At 36.9% G+C, this 22,538-nt stretch overlaps 1 protein-coding gene across 3 annotated transcripts in view; it reads right to left on the bottom strand.

Annotated features, from left to right (window-relative positions):
• Window positions 1-108: 108 nt before the first annotated feature.
• emid1 (EMI domain containing 1) overlaps window positions 109-22,538 on the bottom strand; it is an 81,926-nt gene continuing 59,496 nt past the window's right edge. The window contains exons 4-16 of one of the 3 annotated variants that reach the window (XM_038295469.1): window positions 22,436-22,525; window positions 22,268-22,329; window positions 22,036-22,168; window positions 20,430-20,474; window positions 20,220-20,327; window positions 16,231-16,338; window positions 11,120-11,209; window positions 10,822-10,874; window positions 10,647-10,709; window positions 7,609-7,653; window positions 7,358-7,402; window positions 3,966-4,050; window positions 109-1,067 (exon numbers count right to left, since the gene is read on the bottom strand). In XM_038295469.1, the coding sequence (XP_038151397.1) occupies window positions 934-1,067; window positions 3,966-4,050; window positions 7,358-7,402; window positions 7,609-7,653; window positions 10,647-10,709; window positions 10,822-10,874; window positions 11,120-11,209; window positions 16,231-16,338; window positions 20,220-20,327; window positions 20,430-20,474; window positions 22,036-22,168; window positions 22,268-22,329; window positions 22,436-22,525 (1,061 nt within the window). In that variant the 3' untranslated portion in view covers window positions 109-933. Of the gene's footprint in view, window positions 1,068-3,692; window positions 4,051-7,357; window positions 7,403-7,608; window positions 7,654-10,646; window positions 10,710-10,821; window positions 10,875-11,119; window positions 11,210-16,230; window positions 16,339-20,219; window positions 20,328-20,429; window positions 20,475-22,035; window positions 22,169-22,267; window positions 22,330-22,435; window positions 22,526-22,538 lie in introns of all 3 variants that reach the window. The other 2 variants (XM_038295468.1, XR_005281677.1) reach the window with 2 other exon arrangements.

Here is a 22,538-nt window from a genome sequence, read left to right as displayed (position 1 = left end):
TAACACATTTGCAAAGACAGAAGAAAAAAAAAATCAAAATACAAAATGGTTACACAAAAGCTAACAACATAAACTACATTTTTAAATAGTTTCACAATAACTTTAAGATGAAAAAAAAAATGTATTTAATTTTTTTTTTCATCAGAGCAGTTTTAGCAGTTATACAACACAACAGTGTTCAAGTTTGAATAACTGGATCTGCAAAACGTGTTTTCATTTCAGCACGTTTAGTTTCAGACTGCAGCACCATGTAACACAGACGCCAATGTTTGTGCAGATTTTATGTCAAATCAGTCACGAAACATTTCAGGGGACAAAAAAAAAAGCAAGAAACTACAAATCACTAATTAAAAACACATTGAATAGAGATGACTTCATCTGTTTAGTGCACTACATAACACTGAGTTAAACAATAAGATGAAAGTTTAGAAAACGACTACTAGAGGAGAAGGGAGGTTTATAATTCTGTAATGAAGACTGTACAAGTCATAGTTCTTAAATAATTAACCCCCTTCAGTTTGCAAACATATTATGAAAGCAGAAGAATTATTTCCGCTTTTCATTTCTTCAAATTGACCCCTGTTGTCTGGAACAGTTTGTCTCCCTACCATGATGACCTAGAATGAAGATGTAACTGATTAAGCATTGTTACCGACGCATTGTCTTTAGCTCTATACTGTAGCTAAAAAAAAGAATGAAACACACAAGATTCAGTATGAGAGGGAAATCAAATCAGTTCTCAGGTTGCTGATGTAGCAGGGTGTCATGAAGCTTCAGTTGAGTTTCCCTGAGGTGTCCTCCGTTTTTATCCATGTGATAAAAGCCCAGACTGGCCACTGGATAAGGTCTGTATGAGCTGAATACTGGTGATAGACCTGTTGGAGGGGAAGGCCCAGTCTGTGATCCTCAGGGTTGGTGTGAAGGATAGGGGAGCTACTTCCCTCGGGCGTTGGTGTCAGGAAACAGAGGAGAAGCAAGTCGATGTGGATGTGCACCTGCTCGCTTATCTCTGTAGAAACTAGGAGAAGATGTGCCGAACGGTTCGTCCCCAGACCCTAGATCAGGTTCTGTTGAAGAAAGACAACAGTTGGAAAAGAGGCCTCCCTCTCCATCAACACCTGAGGACTTTTGGCCTTTTTAGTTTATTTTTATTTAAGAAAAGCAAACTTAAGACTTTTCTGTTTAGTTTGGCTGTTGCCCGACATTGATACAGAATTAATTGTAACATGATTTTTGTTTATATTTTTATATCATATTTTTGTATTTAAACTATATGTAAGCTTTTAATTATAGCGTAGTTACACTTTCTCTTTCTATATTTAATTAATTTATTATTTACAAAAATGGCTGCCTCTAACATTACTTTCTCTCACTGAGTTTTCCTGTTTGGCACAGCAAAATAATTAAGAATTACTGGATCCAATCACTTCATCTGCTCTTTTAGAGGATATATTTTATCCACTATTGCCCCCAATAAATTTACCCTTTTTTAATCCGAAAGATTGTATGACTGGTCCCAGAATTTATCTGTTTATGGCAAGAAACAAAAAAAACAAAAAAAGTAGATAATTAAAAGTGCATTTTCCCCTCCTTTTTATAAAATAGAACATACTACTGAACAGCTGCCTCTATTCTTTTGTGTGTCTGCTAAGTCATTTTAAAAACCACAGCAGGTTGCAGCAGTTAGGTGCCCGTAATAATAAAACTTGAAAAAAAAATGTTTTCTTCCATTTTAAACTGAGTTGTTCATTTCTACTGTTGCCACATACCTGATAACATTTCTGTTTTCAGGCAGCATGTTTTTCAGAAAATCAATATAAAATATTTAGGTGCCAGTTTTGACAGCTCTCTTTCCCCTGAATAGCATTCTATAAATTGAATATTTGAAAGTAGAGATTGTCAAAGTGTCTTAAAATGAACCTTTGTCTCTCGCTCATTTAGACTAATGTAATTTTCCTTTTATTTGCCTTTGCAAATCAGCTTTAGATAGCCTTCAGAGTGTACAGAACAAGACCTTTAATGTAGATCAACAGTAGAGAACATGTTAATGCACTGACTCCCGGTACATTATAGCAGACATTTAAAATTTTGGTCTGAACTTTTAGGGCACATCATGGCCAACTGTTTAATTCAGATATAAATGGAGTCCTACTGTTTCTCTAGGACTTTCAGATCATCAAACCGTAGCGTTTTCAGGCAATGGACCAGAGACTCTGTCTTTTCTTTCCCACTGTCCATGCACTGCATGAACTTCAGAAAGCAATTAAAGATATTTTTATGTTGACAGTCTTTAAGGAGATTTCCACATCTACTTCTAAATATATTATTGATCTTGTGCTTTGTTTTGTATTGTGAAGGACCTTATTAATAAAAAGTATGATATATATATATATATATAAATATATATTATCTAACCTCTAGTCTTAAGACCAAATGCAAAGCTTTTGGATTTTACAGTCATTCCCATTGGGTTGAAATGGTATCCTTTTTTAAAAAATATGCAAACAAAGACTTATCTACAGATTAACGTCCTTTTCTGAGGTTGTTCTTTTCTCTGCATTAACAATTAAAATTTAAAACTTTATGCTATTCTGTGCAGGAGCAACATTCAGGCTCACTGTCCTTAAATACCATTCTTTACAACATACTTATAAATGAATAGCAGAATTGTGTCAAAATAGTAGTTTTGCTGGATTTATTGTATCTTTTTTGAAAAGAATAAAGAATATCAAAAAAAAAAAAAATGAAAAGAACACAATAGCCTTTAAACTGTCGTGTTTCTGGAAATCACAAACAAAGCAGTGAAAAACAACTCATTTTCTCTAAATAATCAAGCATTACTACAAGCTTTAACAGCCAGAAAGAAATAAAAATAAAAAGTTATGAGTTTAATACTCAAAATTAATTCAACCCACTGTTGGGGCCGCAGTCACTTGTGTAAATGTCATATTCATATGCTTCTCAGTCCTAATCTGGCAGCAAAAATATTCATATCCCTTAAAACTTTTTCATATTTTAACCTCAAACCTTAACAATCTTTTGCTGGGATTTCATACGGTCAACAGTAAAATAAATGGAGTTGTCTGGTGAAGGTCTCAGAATTATTAATAAGGACCATAATAAAAATGGAGAATCTGTGGCTACAAAAATTCAAAGAGCTCTACTTGGTAAAACATACCTCAAAAGTAGTTCTACTTTTAGGTTGGCTTCATGGAGTCTATTTATAGATGCAAGCCATTATTTTTGGACAAACCTTTCCAAATAATTTATTACTTTCTTTTTATCTTACAACTATTTGCTTTTCGATGTTGGTATAACTGCTAAAATCCCAACAAAATTAATTAAAGTTTATGGTGGCAACATGAAAAAAATGTAGAAATTCAAGGACTATGAATACTTTGCCAGGTGATGCATATTGTGTTAAAATAGTGACGTTGAACAAAGCCAAAATAGAAACAATTAAGGATTGGATCTATAAAAAAAAATAAAAAAAGAGGTTTGGAAAATGATTTTAACATCTAAATTCATCAAAGCTATAAACAAAACACATTTATGGAAAACAACCTCTCAACTTTTCTGACTATATAACAACATTCCAAGTTTTGGAAACAGTCGGTGATGATAAATAATTTTTTTTCTTACTTATCTAGTGGAGAAATGGGTCAGCAGGACTGTGGGTGTTTTGGTATTACCTGGCCAGATGATAGCCTCCAACAGTGTCACCCTGCGAGCTAGAAGCTCAAGGTCTGCCTGCAAGTCTTGGAACATCTGCAAGCTAATGTCCTATCAGAGAGCAGTGACAGGGGGACTTTATGAGGCTGCAGAAAACACTGTCCAAGTCCTGGGGCTGCCTGTGACTGTTCCTGCCCTCTGTCCCAGCAGTTTGGTATGGTGGGAGTATGGGAGTACCACCCACAGCTGTGACCCCTGCCTAAAGCTGACCCTTCCTCAGGCCTCCTACTCACCATGAATACCGATCATAGTCTCAAGGATTAAAACCCTCTCGGCTAAGATCTTCAGGGCCTCTCTGATCTGATGTATGCCGTCCCCCTGTGAAGATAGATACAGCCGTCAAGGTAAAAAGCAGAAGCTGAAGGACAGTTGGCCAAGATGCAAGTCAGGTTTCCAATACAGTTTAGCTGTTAGAAGGTTATAACAGTCCACATCTCTGTCCAGCATGAATATCCATTCCCTAAATGTATCTTTATATTTTCTTTACTAACATGCTGCATATTATCATTCTCCGCCATGCTGGGCAGGCAAACATCAGCATGCACATGACAGACCAGCATCACGTGGCAGCATAACACAGCTGAATCACACTCTCAGGTTATAGAGATTGCAGCAGCACCCGCATTCTCTTATATGTTTTTTCAGTTCCACAGAGTTCAGTCTTAGTGCATAAAACACACAGAAGTTACCAACTTTCTGTCATTTGAAAGAGGTCCTAAGTAGATTTCTACTCTTACATCTGATTTGTCTTTTGTTGAGGTATAAGGCAGCAACCTCAGGGGGCCTTTACCTTAAAAAGTAACAAAAGTACGGCAACAGGAGATGTAAGATAGACAGACAGCTGGCATGCATCACATTCCCCAAAGAAACAAGCAAAGAAACATGGCTGGAAGTTTTCAAAAAAGTGTGAATGACTTGTTTAGGAGAAAAGAACTGCTAATGAATGGCAACTCAATGGCATTATGTTTAAAGGAAAAAGAAAAAGTTACTTTAACAGCAGGGATTCCTTGCATTATAGACTGCAGGAAATATTCCAGCATTATAATCCCCCCAAAAAAATATTATTGGAGAATTTCTATTATCTACTGCAATGACTAGAGATCCCCTTTGAAATGCAAGGTCAAGGCTATTATTTAGTACTTTCACACCTATATGTTTACTTTCTTTAACATGTTTGCTGTGTCATGGCTTTTGGCAAATGAGACAAAATCCAGATTTGTGGAGAGCCCAGCTACTAGTTTAGTCAAAAGATTTTCACACCTATGCCATAAATTTATGCAATTAATGTGACCCTGTTGATTACTCCGACTAAGACGCTCCTTCTCCATCAGTTTTAAAGTTAAGGTGATGAGCTAATCTTCAGCAAAAGTTAAAAGATTATCCTCCAAAAATGCTGTAAAAATACACACCAGATTTTGATTTGTAAAAGGTTCAAACAATTGTCTTTTTTCCTTTCACTTTTCAAATAATTTTGAGCAATCACATAGACGTTTGAAAGGAATGCACAGCAGTATCTTGAAATCATGTCTTTCAAAAAACAGGAAAAAATTCATTTAAAATTAATTATTTAGCTTTTAGCAAATAGCTGAAGCAACCATCTTCTTCCTCACAAAAACTACAATTACAAATAAATACACTTTTATCCAGACTTTACAATAGCACTGCAAGGTAATGGAAGTAATTGTAATCCTCAAACAAAATTAGCAGGCAGGTGCAAAAAAACATGGCTGCAAAAAATTGTTTTTTTGAGCTAAAATCAGTGCAGCCGGCAGATGAGCGTATCGCCATTTAAGTTTGCCGTGGACATTAAATCCTTCTCTAAATAAAAAGACCATCTTTACCATTTTCCTTTAAATTGCACAGTATTAGTTCACACACTGAATATATTAAAATTAATTTAATAAAGAAGAAAGTGTTAATGCAGCATTGTGTTTGTCATGCAACAGATGAAGAAAAGGGATAGCTGTATCCACTCCACTCATATCAGATCAAAACACCTTAAAAACCCATGAACATATTGGAGCGATTTGGCATATACATCTCAGGTGCATATACATCTCAGGTATATTAGTCAGATTCCTGTATAGAAAACCAAACAAATTGGTGAAAATTAATATCGCACACTTTGAACAAAGCAAAATAACTTCTTTTGCACCAGTTAAGACATGTTGTTCTTGTGCTGGTATGGGTATTTATATGCATATGCCAAAGTTAAAAGCTGAAAAGGTGACTGTGAATGGTAGTCATGGGGAAATTTGCTTGCAGTGGGAGTCAGACAGCTTTAGGGTCAAGATGACAGTTTTGTAACAGGGGACAGCAGTCCAGAGCAAACCCCAAGGACCAACAAATGCACACTTACGAAAAAAACAAACAAAAAAATCAGACAGATCAGACACAGACACATAGAGGTAGGGCTGGGCGATAAGACGATACATATCGTACGGACGATAGAAAAGTGTCTATCGTGCTAATTCTATTCTATCGTTTCTATCGTTTCTAACACAATTGTATCTCGTATTCATGCAAATATTTCCCATGGTAGACTACGACAATCGTATTAGTGTAGCCACGTAGCCTACACACAGCTTATAAGTGATAAACAAGATTTTATTTTTTTTAATCCACAAAGAAGCGGCGTCCTGTGGTTTTTGCAACATGACGCTTCTTTACGGGTTTTTGACTCACACGCGGGTTTGCGACATGCTTTACGTTACTTAACTCATGAGAGTTGGAGACGCAGGAGGCTGAAGTATTAAACCTGTGGTCGCAACAAACAGAGACAGCTACGCAGGCAACCCAAGATAAAGAAATTTTACCAAAAAGAGGGGGCACATCTGTGATTTGGTTACATTTTGGATTTAACAAGTCCAACAAGGAGCAGACAACATTTGCAAACTATGCTATAAGACTGTTCCCTTACCCGATGGCAACACGACAAACCTCTTCTAATACCTAAAGAAGAACCACAGTAATTTAATTTAATACCCGTAGGATTTGAAAAAATGTGAAGGATACTGTAGCCATACTTCTACCTCATCTTATGCATATATATTGTTGCACTACAATTTATTTTTCTAATTTGTGACAGTTCTATAAATGTCACTTCAAAATAAAGTTGAAAAAGTAAGCAATTATATTATTTTGTCATATTTTTCAGAGATTTGCTGAAAATGTACTCAATTGGAGCATATTGCGATATATATCATTATTGTGATATAAAATAGTCCATATCATGATATATGATTTTTTCCATATTGCCCAGCACTACATAGAGGGGTACATTCTAATTCACAAACAATATCAAACAGGTATGTATCAATAGGTATGAATGTATGAACCTGACAGAGAGATGTGCAACTAAACAAATACGTCAAAATAACAGATTAAAGTTCATAACCAGAACCTGAGATGTTGGTTTTTATACTTAAGAGATTAAAAATGAGATGGCTGAATTAAAATATCTTACAGGTAGATTTTTCTTGCAAAAAAAAAAAAAAAGCAGACGTCAAAGTAAATTTAGAGTTAAGCATATACTGTAGAACATTTTGACACTTGAAAAGAGAAAAAATCTAAATCATTGTTGATTTGTGTTACCTTAATGAGCTGCTATTAACTACGGCCTTACCGGCAAGCCCTTCTCCCCTGGCTCTCCTTTTGGCCCTGGCGCTCCCTGTGAAGAGATGCCAACAAAGCGTTGCTTTAAAACATAAATCTATTGAGCATTTTAGAGCTGAAGAAAATAAAACCATTCCCATGCAGGGTTGTGATGTTTTTAGTGCTGCTGTTTAGTGTAGTTTATCACAACATAACCAAACATGAGATGAGTTTATGTTTCCCTCTCAAACATTCTTCAAAAGCAGAGTAGAGGTGACTTACCGGCTCTCCTCTGAAGCCTCTTTCTCCTGGATAACCGGAAGGACCCTAAGAAATGAAAGGAAAGTTACTAGAAATGAGATAACTAAGTTTAAACATATTAGAATTGCAGATCTTAAATCGATTAAACAGTAATTAGAATAACTTGAAATAAATAAGAGGCAGTTCTATCATACGTTATTTAAAATTAACTTATTATGTGAATAATCTATATCTTACACAAGGTGTTTTGCTTTTTTCAGGTGTTGATATCTCCACATCAAATCATGTTGATCTCGTGTTGATTTATTTAACAGCTGCTGGTCTAAATGCAGGTTTCAGTTGTAACAAAAGGTGAACCGGACTTATCAAAATTGATATACTTTAACAAATTTTACTCTACTTAAATATTTAAATTTCCATGAGATCCTTCAGGGTTTTATGCATTGTTTAGAAGCATAGATGTTACTATATGCATGCTTCTGAAAGGAAAGAAATAAAGGAGAGTCTTATAAATGTCTTCTTTTAGTTCTTTCAGGAATTTAGCAACTTCCCTGAAAAAAATGACCCAAACTAAATAAACATTTTGTTTTATTTACTGGGAGACAAAACAAGGTTTTGTGTCATTTTATACAATGTTTTTATAAAAGGTTTCAACTGTATGTAGCAACATAATATTACTTTTTAACATGAAAGAAATCATAAAGCTAAGTAACAGTGGAGGTTTTTTATGTGAGCAAAGACTCACCACCTTCTATCAGGGGACAGCAGAAGCACTTGGCAAAGCATAAAGAGAACTCTTCATAGTAATAATATTTTGTCTCTTCCTTGCATGTTTTATTACAGAAGAAGCACTGTAAAAAAGTACACTTATGCACCATTAAAATCTTTATTTAAAATCTGGAATTGTATTCATTTTTAGTGTTAAATAAAAATAAAAAAAAACTTCAATTTTTTTTTAAAAAGACATGAAAATCACTAGTGCAATGTATGCTCCATTCTGTAAAATGCTCATTACACCATTAGTTTAATATGAAAACACCCAAAGAGTCAGAGTCAACTTCCGTCTCATTATACACTTAATTTTTGAGCAAATTCTTGAATTGTAAACATTTAAAAAGTTATGCTTTTTAAGAGAGCAAAAACATTTGGTTAGAAATGAGAGGATTCACCAACTCTGCTGGGAATAATCCACAAAGCTTTCATACTCTTTATGGATTAAAAGCAATGGAGATCCCCTTTCATTAGATTTTAGTATGGCAACTGAGGGATCACTGTAAATAATTGATAAAAGCAAACAACCCCCCCTTAAATCATCTGGGGTTCGTTCCCTTTATACACTTCTTGATCTTCATAGTCAGAGTTTTCTTTGCATAACAACTGCAGACAGTCCCAAACAAGTGAAGAGTGTTGTGGCTTCACATAGTGTGACCGCAGATTTGGTATACAAACATAGCCTATTAGGACTGAGAAATGTGTTGCTTCATGTGAAACATATTCAGAAATAAACAAAAAAAATGTCTGTTTACCAAAATTGGCCAAATTTGACAGGAAAGTCAGAGGCTCAAAAACCATAAGTAAGCCCTACCATACTGCATTCACCATCAACAGTAGTAGCCATTCAAAATTTCCTCACTTTCCTTGATGATTCCTTGGCTGGCTTGCTTTTTAAACATCAATCTTTGCACTAAAATAATCTTTCTGTCATAATTTGTGGACATTAAGATCTAAAGAGGTCTTGGTAAAATCCTGTCCCAAGATCCTCCTGGTAAAATCCTGTAATTCAGTGAAAGGGTGGAGTACAAAAATAAGCAAGAGGAGATCACTGCAGTGGCTGAAAGTTGGAGGGGATTTAGCTGGGAGTTGCAGGGAAGTGGGCTGCCATTTGGCTGGCGTTTGACTGGGAAGGGCCACGAATGGCTGCTGATGTATTAGGTCAGATTAATTGCACTCTTTGGTGTGGAAGTCAGCTTATTGAGTAATTGGCTATTTTTTCAGTAAGAGAGCAGTTTAAAAATGTTAGAACAAGTCGAAGGAAATGTTGGAAACTTTATTTTCTATTAAATGAGTCATATCTGCACTTCATTAAGGCCAGAAAGCAGGAGAGATTTCAAGCAGATAACAAGGGTTAAGTGGAGCACAGAAAAGTCTCTACTTTTGACTCAGACTTTGAACCCCTCTCTGCAAAGAAACATGCTGGATTTGAACATTTTGTCAGCCTTTTAGAAATTTTAGAGTTCAAGTAAAAATGTATTTCATCTAAACCGGTGGTTCTCAATCCTGGTCCTCAAGTGTCGCTTCCTTGCATGTTTTAGATTTTTTCCTCGCTGCCACACACCTGACTGATGTAAAATAATGATAAACAGTCCTCTGCAGCGCTTGATGGCTGTGGAGGTCATGCAATCATTTGAATTAGGTGTGCTTCAACAGAGAGACATGCAACTCAAATTTTTTATTATTTTTGTCTACATTTTAACACTTCAGTTAAAGATTGTTTTCTTAGCAACTTATCTCACGTAGAGGGTTGTGGGTAAAAAACAATAACTGACTGCCTTGCTTACATAATTTCATTAAGGGAAGTCGGACACAGTCGAAATTTGTATAAGCAAGTCAGATTTCCCCTTAAACTTGGGATGAGAAGTTAGCCACACGGATTCGGATCTATAAAGTGCATCATGATTATGCTGTCAGTGCGCTGAACTAAAGCAACAGTGTATTTCAACAACGCTTTCAAGATTCTTTTATTTTGCTCAATTTTGCCTCAGTTTTACAATGTTTAATAAAATATTGCATGTTTACAAAAAAATATTTGTGCGGTTATATCTAATATTCAGCCTAGTATTCAAATTGAGACATAGGCAACCTGATTTTAAAGCTTTTACCAACTGTCAAAAATACTAGCGATGACAATTGGAGTCATTTAGCCAACTGGAGCACATTTGTATTGTAGGATGTTGAGGACTGTCCTTTAAATAAGAAACATGGGCTGACAAACCTTATTTTGTAAAAGATGAAGAGCAAGAACAATACACATCCGCAACTTAGGTTTACAAGGTACTTACTCTTTCCCCTCGATCTCCTTTTGGTCCGACTGGGCCTGGTGCCCCAGGTGTTCCAGGGCTCCCCTGCAGTCAGTCAGAAAAAAACAAACCAAAATGACAAACATACTGACAGCAACAGTGCTAAGAACACCTGGTGAGTCCAGTGCATGGTTACATGGCATGTAAGGCAGCTTACATTCTTTCCTGATGGGCCAGGAGGGCCTCCTGGGCCTCTGGGACCTGGGGGACCTGTGTGTTAGAAGCATGGAGTCATTGTTTCTCTCTAATGAAGAAGGCAAAGCCCATTCTGACATGATGTTTGTGTTTCCCCCTAATTTAAAGTAAATCTTTGAGGCATGAACACAACCTTTTCAAACTTCAAAAACCCTGACAGAAAAAGTCGAATAAAATGTACATTCAATATTAGGATGTTTGAGTTGCACACAGAGGTTTTCCAACAACCGCATAAACATCCTGTAAACATAAACACTTACCGACAGGCCCGGGAGGACCCTCAGGTCCTGGAACAGGCAAACCTCTTGAGTCATGGAAAGTGTTGGTGAAGAAGGGATCTTTTCCATGATCTGGGTTTGAAAGAAATTTAATGAATCAGATACTTAAGTGGAACTTCAGACTAATGAAGAAACAATCTAAGAAGATAAAAATCTGTCACACTTTACATGATGATAAACATGTGTCACAGAGAGTAATTATTGTCTTTTTAGCCATTCACTTTAAACAAATCCACAGACGGAGAGGATACATAGTTTTTACGTGTGTGACGAACATTTGTTTTTCTGTCTTCTGCTGCAGTTATTGGCCGTTTCCGCTAGCTTTTCAGCTTTAGACTGAAATGTTTGAAAATAATCTTTGAAATATAGACCAAACTCAGTCAGATTAGATGTAGAGCATCTTTAAACACCAGGTTTGCCACAGATCCTTAATTGGATTTAGGGCTTTGACTAGATTAATATAGTTAAATTTTATTGTTGTAATTTATTGTTCTAGTCAAATTTGACTAGGTTCTAACACTTTTTTACTTTGATGTACACATAGATGAAATTGTGTATCCTTGTTTATCAAAATAAAAACCCCCAATGGTCATAGAAATGACAAAAGTTATAATGAATTAAAAACATCTATTCAGATTTTTTTATTCATTATTCATTCTATGCTTCAACAGAAATGTTGTAAAAAATAAACTCATAAAAGAAAAAAATGTATTATTATTATTTCTTTCTCCCCTCATTCTCCTGGACACAGGAGGGCACGATTTATTTGCTGCTTTGTTGCTTATCTGATGGGCATCCCCTTAGTGCATCACAATAGCTGAGCTGAATATTATCGAAGACTACCTCAAAAAATAATTTGAATTCTTCCAGTAGCTTGTAGTGTTTGCATAGTTCAATAGAAATAATAATTATTATAATAATAAGATATGGAGTATTAGGTTCAATAAAGCAACCCCTTTTTTGAAATGTGGTTTTCTGTGATCATTTTGTACAGCAGAGGCCGATTGTCTTTAAGAGCAGAGCCTACTTCTGTTGTGTTAACAATTTGAATAGACAGACAAAAATAGTTTTCTTGTGGTTAATGACTAATAATTCTGCTTAATGTATAAACCAATTTATAAACATTTACTGATGGTGGACACAACTTGGATTTGAACAAAATATCCAGTCACAAAGGTAAGCAGCTAATGACACCTGGTAATTGATCAAAAAGTCAGTTATAATCATTTAAATTAACTTATCTCTTTATATAAACTTGGAGGCTTCAGTGAGTCCAGTGTATCTTTAGGATGACCTCCAGAGGGCAGTAACTTCCAGATAAATGTGAAATTTCATGCACAAGTCAGCAAGAGCTGCTCCAAACCCACTAAACTATACTTTAATCAAAAGTACCTAAGCATCATTAGATCCAGGTTGGAGGGTCAATAAAGCTGAGTCTTGCTATATTTAAATGTCTCCATATATTTTATGTGAAACCTCTTGGACTCAGATCAATCAAACCACATGTACCCACAGCAAAAGTACAAGAGGAAAAGGGTGGTGAACATGTGTGTGATGAGGAAGTGTGTGGCAGCTGGGTCATTTTATTCTGACAGGAAGCACAGATCCAATCACAGGCCTGAGAACTCAGAGATACTGAGATGACAGAGGAAGAGGAAGATGGTGATGATGAGGAGGAGGAACGCTGATGGCCATAAACATCCTCCCTCTGCCCAACGTGTGGACATCACTAAGCAATTAGGAGCAGAGTTGACAATTTCTTTTGAAGTACTAAGGCAGCCACACTGATGAATACTGAAGTATTCTCACAGTCACCCTCTTCACTGCTGATGCCCATCCAGTGGCTAAATGCGGGTGTTTTCCAAAGGAAGCTCGGTGCAAACCAACCCCCGCCTCTGATCCTCAGTTACTTTGATGTCAAAGAAATAGCCAACACTTTGGAAGTCATCATGCCAACTTCATCGCCCCCGCAGCTCTCCCCAGCGGAACTCAGAGATTACAAATCTTTGTACTGCATACTTTGTTTTACCACCAGACCCAATTGTAAAACCCATGGGTTGACCTTGAAAGAGCCCATCCGTCTCCTGTTCCCCTCCCTTAGCTCTCCGAGGAACCTACATCTGGAAACCGTTCAGTGACATTGGTTGTTGACAGGCTCTTGCCTCAGCATGTGAAGTCTGCATCAATTTGACAGGTTTTTACTGAGTGTGCATCCAATCCACTATTTGATTCTGATCTACTCTGCTGGTAGTAGACAAATGGCAGATGGGAGCAGGTAGCAGCAGACAGGCTTATATCAACCTGCATGGTTATTTAAAAATCCATTTTTGCCAAGACTAATATTGCTTGGATATAACATTTTATTAACTGAACCCAATCACAAAAAAAGCTTCCACCCTCTATTGACATAATTATCTTAAATTCTCACTTCGTAATGAAGTTTAACTGTAATTTCATTACAACTTTTATATAAAAGTTACACAATAAGAATTTTTGAAATGTAGGAACACTGACCATTTTTTCCCCCTCAACACTAAAATGTAAAAAAACAAATGTTTATTTCTTCTGTTGATAAAACAGGAGATAAGGTGATAAGTCAAAAGCGAAGGAAGAAATGTCTTGTAGAAGTAATTTAACAATAACACAACCAATCCTCCTTCTGAGAAAAATCTAAGGATGGACTTTTGTGAGTTCTGGTGCTCTGTTGGCATTAAAATTTGCAAATGTGTTTTGATTCATCTTGAAAAAAAAGAATGAAAGTTTCTAGAGGGAGCAAAGAACTTTTGTTGCACCTCATTTGCTAAAGATGATTATAAAATAATAAAAAAGGCATGACTTTGAATCCTTATGTTTTAGATTTCCTTTTTTGCATTTGGTTTTGTTTTTAGTTGCGCTTACTATTTTAGTTCATAGTTTTTTAGTCCTGTTTTACTTTGGAGTCTAGGTGTGTTCCATTTAATTTCAATTCAATTCAATTGAAAATACTTAATCTGATTAATTAAACAAGATTTAATTTTCGCTAGTTGAACTAAGTCACTGCCTTGATCAGTTTCAGGTTTTTTTCTTCAGCATCTTGCTCTTCATTAAACCTCTTCCATCTAGAAGTCTGTCTCACCTGCTATCCATTCTTTAATTCTCCATCTCAGTATTTCGGCCTCTTTGGTTCAGTTGTGCTTTGTGAAATTCTCCTGTTATCAATCCATTTGTCATCCTGTTTGAGTCTATAAAATGTGCTATAAAATGTGTATAAAATGTGCAACAAAACTAAGAGGACAGTGATGTTTGAACATTAAAAACTGAAGGATATATTTGCATGTGTATGGGGGTGAAAGGAAACCCCACAAACAGTGCTGCGCTTTTGTGTTGCAATCATTTTGCCAAAATCTTTCCAAATGCATTTACTTCTTTATAAACTTGTTGCATGTCTAATTTAGCGAGTTAATCATATATAACATATTCTGCTGATCAATAGATGCCTGAAATCAGACTAATAATTACTTAATGATAATAGGATATATCTACTGTGTACACACCGCACTGTACTGTTTTGTATTATATTACAGCTGTTTTGAAATCCAGCTTTACCCCTTGGATTCCATTGGTGTAACTGGGTAATTACTATCTTAGTTAATTTTAGGCTTATTCTTCTACCCATTCCCTTGAACGTTTAAATCACGAAGGCTCTGACATTACGTTACATGTTAATAATCTTGTACATGCTAAATGTCATTTATTAAAGTAAACATGAGACTGTCTCCCTTTTCTCAGCATTTGGATCCTCAATGACCACAGTCTATACGAATGTGCTGATCTTCTGTCAGTATAATGTTCAATTCTGTTGCTCTACCAGACTCTTAAGTAATCTTTGACTAAACTTTCTATTCCAAATGTTTGTTTGGACTTAACAAATTTATTTAATTATACAGTGCAGTCTCTAACCAGCTTTAGCTGCTTTAAAGCTACAGTGTGTAACTTTTAGCGACATCTAGCGGTCAGACTGCAAACTGCAGCAACATGAACATCTCCCCCCCACCGCTTCTCCCCCCCAACAGTACACGAGCTTTACGGGACAAAATGTCTTCCACGAGGTCTGCATCACCTACCTTCTCAAGTGATGAGGTTTGTTTACATAGATAATTTTACAGAGAGTATTTCATTAGTCTGTGTAGGGTATAGATTTCATGTATACTTAAGATAATAAATATACCCATTATTTTTTCTACATCGTTGTGACATTTTGGCGATCTCGCAATCACTAGTTTGTTGGCTCTGCGCTGCCGTAGCGCAAAGATGTCTGCCTCCATGGCTGCGAGACCCGCTCCTATGTAATTATAAATAACGAATTCTAAGGCAACGCAAATATTAAGGTTAAGAGGCTGAGCTCGTAGATGATGATAAAATAACATAGTTATGTATAATATATTACATTTCTGACTGTATATCCCTGTAATTATTACACACTGTAGCTTTAAGATAATTAGGTCTCCTCATTATGCCCCATGAATCATTTGAACCACAAAGGCGTGTATTTGTTTCATGTCTTTGCAGGATTTACATTTATATATATAAGAATAAAATGATCCGATATAATTACCATTCAGGACACTTTATGCATCCTAAATCTTATAGGTACCTCTACTTCTGCAGGTAATAGACACGCTGAGTAAATTCAAAAAACAGTCATTGTAATCTAATAGTCTGGACATAACTACAAAGCCATTACTAAGGCTTTGGGACATCATTATACTACAGTCAGAGCTGATATTGACAAATGGAGAAGACATGGAACACTCATTACCTGGAGTCACTAGCCTAAAAAAACACTAAAGTAACACAAAAACGTGTAGTCATCAGAAGGTGACAAAAGAACCCAGAACACCATCTAAAGCCCTACTGGCCTCATCAGCCTAATCTAAGCTCAATGATCAAGGCTAAACAACAACAAAGATCAAAGACTTTTGGGAAAATATTCTGTGGCTGATAAGAAAGAAGTGGAACTTTATGAAAAGTGTGCATCCCATTTCATCTTCACTAAAACTAATTTCAGACCATGAACATCACACCAACAGTAACACATGTGGGTAGCTGCTTACTGTGGTCTGGTTCTGGGATGCGGGCGCTAACTGGGGATGGTGGGCCTGGAGGCCCAGGTGGCCCTGGCAGCCCTCTCTCTCCTGGGAGTCCGGGTGGACCGCGGGGCCCTGAAAGAAAATGATTCATTAGAATGGTGGCAGAGATCTGGCACGTCATGGTAGAATTAAATCTTAAACACTCTTCCTAAGAGCCATGACACAATGCAGACTGATGAATGACTGTGGGTGATATGCTAAACTGTAACAGAGAAGAGTATTAGAGGAAGTATTGATAAAACTTACAACTTGAGTTTTCTCTGTGACTATATGAGGACATATGAAGCAAAGTTATGGGCTGAGAGGAATAAAGGGGACATAGTGAACTGACCAAGTTTATTACTCTGTAATTAATTACAGGATCATTAATGAATAGGCACTTAAAACTTGGTAGTATATAGAAAATCACTTCCTTTCTTCATCCTTTTCTTTCTTTGCACTCTACCTTTCATCTCTTTTCTGTGTTCTCCCATTTTATAAAGTCTTGTTGACTACATTCCTCCCTTTTCTGTTGTGCATCCTTTCTTGTATCTTTGCTTCCTCGTTCTTGTATAATTCTTTATCTTCTACCATTTTGTCTGTTCATTCATTAGGTCCCTTTCCTCACTTTTTGCCTATCTTCCTTTCCTTTATGCACTCTTCTTTCCTTGTGCCAATCCTTCCTCCCTTTGTTCCTCCCTTGTCTCCTCCTTTCCTTCTCCACGTTTTTCCCTAATTTCTTGCCTTCATCCCTTCCTTCCCTCTCATATATGCTGCCTTCTCCCTGTGTTGGGTTTTCCATAATTGTATTGCTTTTTCTATACTTCTTCATCCTACCACACCCTTCCTTCCTTCCTTTTAGTTTTTAGTTTAGTTTTTAAAACTTATCTGCCATAATTCATTAGTAAAATAAGCATTAAAATACTAAAATAAACATAAAGGATGTAAATCTAGAAAGATAAATCTAGAGAAATATGGGATTCTTAAATAAAAAATGTGGAGGAATCCTGTCCACAGTTGTGTGTAACAGGTCTCAGACAGGCTGCTAGTAATAGTGCCCTCTCACCTACTTCACTCACTAATTTGAGGCTGGAAAAAGCATCATCTGACCTAACTGCGGCCATCACCTCTGTCCCTTCTTTTCATCAACACTGTTTATGCAGTCAGGCAATTGTTAAGTACAGTCCGATAATTACTGCAGCGCTCCATGATGTTATTACAGCTTTGATTTGACAGTTTGTGACCTTCTAGCTGTTTTCTCTAAACTTTGGTAGGGTATAGAAGAACAGCTTACAAAGTGTTGGCTATTTCTCTGAGACTGTAAGCCATCTGTAGCACAATGGTTTACATTAATACTCCAACCGGCCTTTCAAAGGTAATGCAACATATTAGGGAAATCTGTTAAACTTTTTAATCTTCCAGTTAGAATCCCCATCCAGATTCTGAAGGAAAGCTGTGACAAAACGATAGCATATTTGCAACACAAAGTGGACTTTTCTTTTGTATTGAGTATTTTTTAGGTTACACTGGTCACATTTCACCCCTATATTTATCTGTTACTTTAAATGAAAGAAGAAAAAAAATCCTTTGGATACCCATGAAGTAATGGAGACAGAAAAAACAATAACACTGCAGGCATATGGAAATCATAAGGAGCTCAGATTTGTATATGTATAGCTCATGCTTACTTCAGATTGAAGTCACATGGAGCTGCTCAGAAAGTGCAACGACCTAACGACCCATTCATCGGTTTCCATTGCATGTTTCCAAGCGATACAAGGCGTTGTCTATATAAGACTCAAACTCACTGCGGATCCAGACATTTGAATTGAGAAAGCTTCCTGGAGAGGTGGCGAAACGTCTTCAAATCTTGAAAACCAAGTCCAGTGGATATTTTTTTGAATTTTTACGGAATGCTCAGAAAGTGGGTTTGTAGTTCAAGTTTCGTCCTAAATCTCACTTTCACCTGGCAGCCTGTGCAGCACAGGGTTCATACGTTAGCCTGAAAGGAGAAACACTCCCTTCGTGATTCAAAGCAGAGGAATAACAGTCAATAGCAAGAGCAGATGTTGTGGCACAACTTAGACTGCCATTTACTTTAGTCTTTACAGTTACAGCTAAAGGTGGATTAACTTTTCCTCAACAGGTCATCTGTTATCCCCCTACAATGAAAAGTGAGTTCTGGATTTAAAGGATATATTTATGATTTGATTTCACTCCGTGTTGATGACAGTGAATAGCAGGACACAGATGTGAGTTCATGCTGTGGCTCAAGACATATTAACTCCAAACGTTTTCTTTTTTTTTTTGTCATCTCAAAGGGATTTTATAAAATATACCAACAAAAATTAGCACACTGTTGTGAAGAGGCAGGACAATGAAAAATCGTCAGGAGAACAAAAAGGTCTATGTGGCATGTATATTGTTTTCAGCTCCATTTATTCTGATAACAGCTTTAGTTTATGATATTATATTATCTCAAAGGTGGAGAATCATAAGGATTAAAACCATCATCCAGACATGTAATGGGTGTGGTGGAACCGCAAAACTAATGTAGACAAGGCCGTTCACAGGAAATGAAAGGCCAATGTAAAGACAGCAATAATTGGGGAATCCAGACAAGAGGGTCGTGGCAACTGCAGCAGATTTCGAGCACTTATGAGTTATGGTTTCGTTTTCTGGTCCTTGAGGTCCTTCGTCCTACATCGTTTAGATGAGTTTTTGCTTTAAAACACCTTAGTGAAATACTCAGGTGATAAGCAGGACTCTGGAGAACTTGACAGCATGCTGAGGATCTAATTCCCCTGTTCGATTTAGATGTGGAAGCAGAGATTTCTGAACTCTAAAAGAGGAACCTTTTTACCTGATGCAAAACATTGTTTGTGATGGAAAGCTTGCTCTACACATCATCATGAAAACACCATCCATATCATAAAACATGGTTGATTGCAGCATTACGCTGTTTGAACGCTTTACTTCAGCAACGGGGAAGAAACTGATCAGAGTTGACCGAATAATGAACAAAGTTAAATATTGGAAAATTCTGCAGTGAAATCTGTAATAGCCTGACCATAGCATTGACTGAGGATATTCATGTGTTAAAGTGGCCCAGTCAAAGATTATACCTAAATTCAACTAGGAATCTGTTTTATGACTAGAAAATTGCTCAGAGAGTCTCTTCACTCAGTTTGACTTAAGTTGAACTATTTTGCAAAAAAGGGTAGGTAATAAGGGTAGGTCTTAAGATGTGAAAAGCTGGTAACACGTTTCAGATTTTTTGCGAAAAGCTTAACATGCTTAAAATAATAATAATTCTCCATCAGAGGCAATTTCTCAATAAATACTACAGAGGCTAAACCTCCCCTGTAAATTTCGGAAAGTTATTGGTAAAATATGCACTGTTTCAGAAAGCAGCAGCTGCCACTGTTTTCCTCCCACTCGCCTATTATATACTATGGTACTTTGTGTTGCGTCGGTTTCATAAAACCCACTAAAACACAATGTAGCCTGTATTTGGTGGAGATAAATGAGGATTTAAAGGGGTTGTGTCCGTTTGCAAGGCACTGCAAGTAGTCTAAATAAAACTTTTAGTGGCACTTAAAAATATCTAACCTTAAAAGCAAACCGATAGAGTTGAAATTTCACTGAACAACCAGCAGACCTCAAAGGCCATTGGAATGTTCCAGCTTTCAGCTCTGAGGGTCTTTTGGCTGACCAAAGATCAAAAATCTTACTCCGACAAATAGCCTTTTGCAGAGTATCAAAAGTCAAATTTATCATCTGCTGTTTTTGCTGCTCTATTGTCAAAAACCATATAGTCATATTGAGAATGTAATGAGTAGTTTGAGATGTAAACAAATGCCTTGCAGGACCATGTAGCTTTTTTTAAGAAGCGTGTACAGTGCTAAATATGTTTATAATCAACTGGGATATCTAATGTGAAAGATGGCTGTAAATCTCTGGTTCATTCTGACCTGCTGGTCCTGGAGGTCCCTTCAATCCAGGAGCTCCTGGGGGACCCCTTGCTCCAACCTCTCCTGGAGCCCCATTGGGACCTGGCAGCCCTCGAGTTCCTGGCTTTCCTTTAAGGAAAAAAAATAAATAAATCGGGAGTAATCAGGAATCCCTTACCTCGTTACATCCTGGATGACATCAGCTGAAGTGCAACTACAATTACAACTTACCATCTCTGCCAGGAAGTCCATCTCTGCCCTTTTCACCCTGAGGACCTGAAAAAGAAACAGGAGATTCCTTCATTTGGAGGTTCATATCTGTGAAAAAATCTGAATTCAAGCCACCTGGAGAAGATGAAGTGTAATTCCTAAGAGGCATTACATGCATTTCAGCCTAAATTACAGCTTCCCTGTGAAATGAACCAATGTGTTAGGTGAAGATACAGCTCTTATATAAGTGTATAATTGAAACATGGATTTTAAATTTGTAACAGTTTGCAGGACTTACACAAAAACGCATTTTATAGTATATACTTGTCATGATTCTTCCTTTTCTGGGCATTTTGGTTCTGTTTCAGTTTTCTTTCTTAGTTTTCAGCTACACTTTGACTAATGTTATTCTGTGTTTTCTAGGTAATTGTTTCATTAACGTTTTGTGTTATTCTAGTTGTTTTTCTGGTTGTATTTGAGTTCTTATGTATTTTTCGTTTACTGTCTGTTCCCCCGTGTGTCAGTCTCCTTTCCTCCCTTCTAGATCCTTCTGTCTACACCTGCTCCCAATCAGTTAATTACTACATTCTTTGTTCTGTTTGGCATTTACACCAAAATCCCACATCCTCTGTAACCGCTCTGCTCTGCTCTGCCCTGCTCCATTTCAGACCTCCTGCACAAGGCAAAGCCTACAGCCTCAGCGGTTCCTCCCATCTTGCTCCGCTCCAACTTCCCTGGAGCTCGAGGAGAGCATGCGCAATAATATTTTTTAATTCATAGGAGAAAAACATGCGGTAATGAACCCTTAATTTATTGCGACATAATTAAAACATCAGCATCAATCACACAGGTTTCTGCCCAAGCATATTTTTTTCCTTGTGAGTCTTTGTAATAGGTATAATTAGGATCATACAGAATTGGTTTGTTCTCTACTTCCAAATTCAGCATCTCTTCATCCATGCCTGCGATAAGAAGTTTCTTTTAAAGCTGCAAGATGCGCTTTTGATAGTCTAATTTCCAAAGAGGCACATGGTCTGAAAAGTCTTTGACAACCTTCTTTCATGGAGAATCATATTTAAGGTCTTTTTATAAACCAATAAAAATCATCTTATAGTTTCAGAGAAAAACTCCTGCTTAGGCCTTATATCGATGCTCTTGTACTGCAGTTTAATTTGAACAAAACAAAGACAAAACAGAAGCACTAGTTAAAAAACAAACTAACAAGTCCAACAAAAAAAAAACTAATAAAAAAAAACAGAAAAAGAAAATTTGTTTAGGGAAAAGCTTTGCACAGAGTAGTAGAGTTTAACACACCCACTTTAATCCCAAAGGTCTAAACAAAATCTGTTCTGATAGACTAGTTAGACTAAATAATACGCACTCCTTTAGATCATTTGGTTTGTAATGTGTTGGACTCAACACAGGACATTGATTTTGTGAACAGAAATGACAGAAAATGCAGGAAAAAGATCTGAACGGGTAACAGACTGCAAATAATGATCATATTTGCCTGAAAGAAAGGAAGGAAGCGCTGTTTCTTGTCAAAGTATGGAAAATGTAAAGCTCTAGAGTCCAATTAATGGAAAAGGTACATACATTTACATTAGCACATATGGTCATGGGTTACCTGCAGGTCCCCGCTCACCAGGGGCTCCTTGAGCTGAGACTGCTCCCATCAGCAGCGAGGTCTCTGGAGCAGTTCCCCCTTTACTTTGAAGATGGCGATGTGATATGCTCTCTGGTACTGTGAGCAATTGAACCTGAGGGGAAGAAGAAAAAAACAACCGCAGGTCATTTAACGGTATCCTCTAATAAAGAAGAGATATGATCTTGATAAATAATTCATATAAAGTTTTCACCTTTGCCTCCAGTGAGTTGAGTTTTTCGCTTAAAGCTGTGATTCTACTGCAGTTGAGACAACCTAAAAAATAGAAAATGGATTTCTTAAGCTGGAGGATGCAGATATCAGGGTATCTCCTTATCATCTTGTTTTTATGCAGGAACAGGAAGACGTTCACTGGTCTTACTTAAGATAGATTCTCCTGTGCGCGCTGGCGGACGCCTTGATGTGGATGCTCTCCTGACAGCCTCTTGAGCTAAGGCCTGGTTCCCTGGATCTGTGACAAACAA

The sequence above is a fragment of the Cyprinodon tularosa genome, unplaced genomic scaffold, assembly GCF_016077235.1.
Source record: "Cyprinodon tularosa strain WSP-4 unplaced genomic scaffold, ASM1607723v1 ctg356, whole genome shotgun sequence".
Lineage (NCBI taxonomy): Eukaryota > Metazoa > Chordata > Actinopteri > Cyprinodontiformes > Cyprinodontidae > Cyprinodon > Cyprinodon tularosa.
This window is presented reverse-complemented; position numbering and strand designations above follow the sequence as displayed.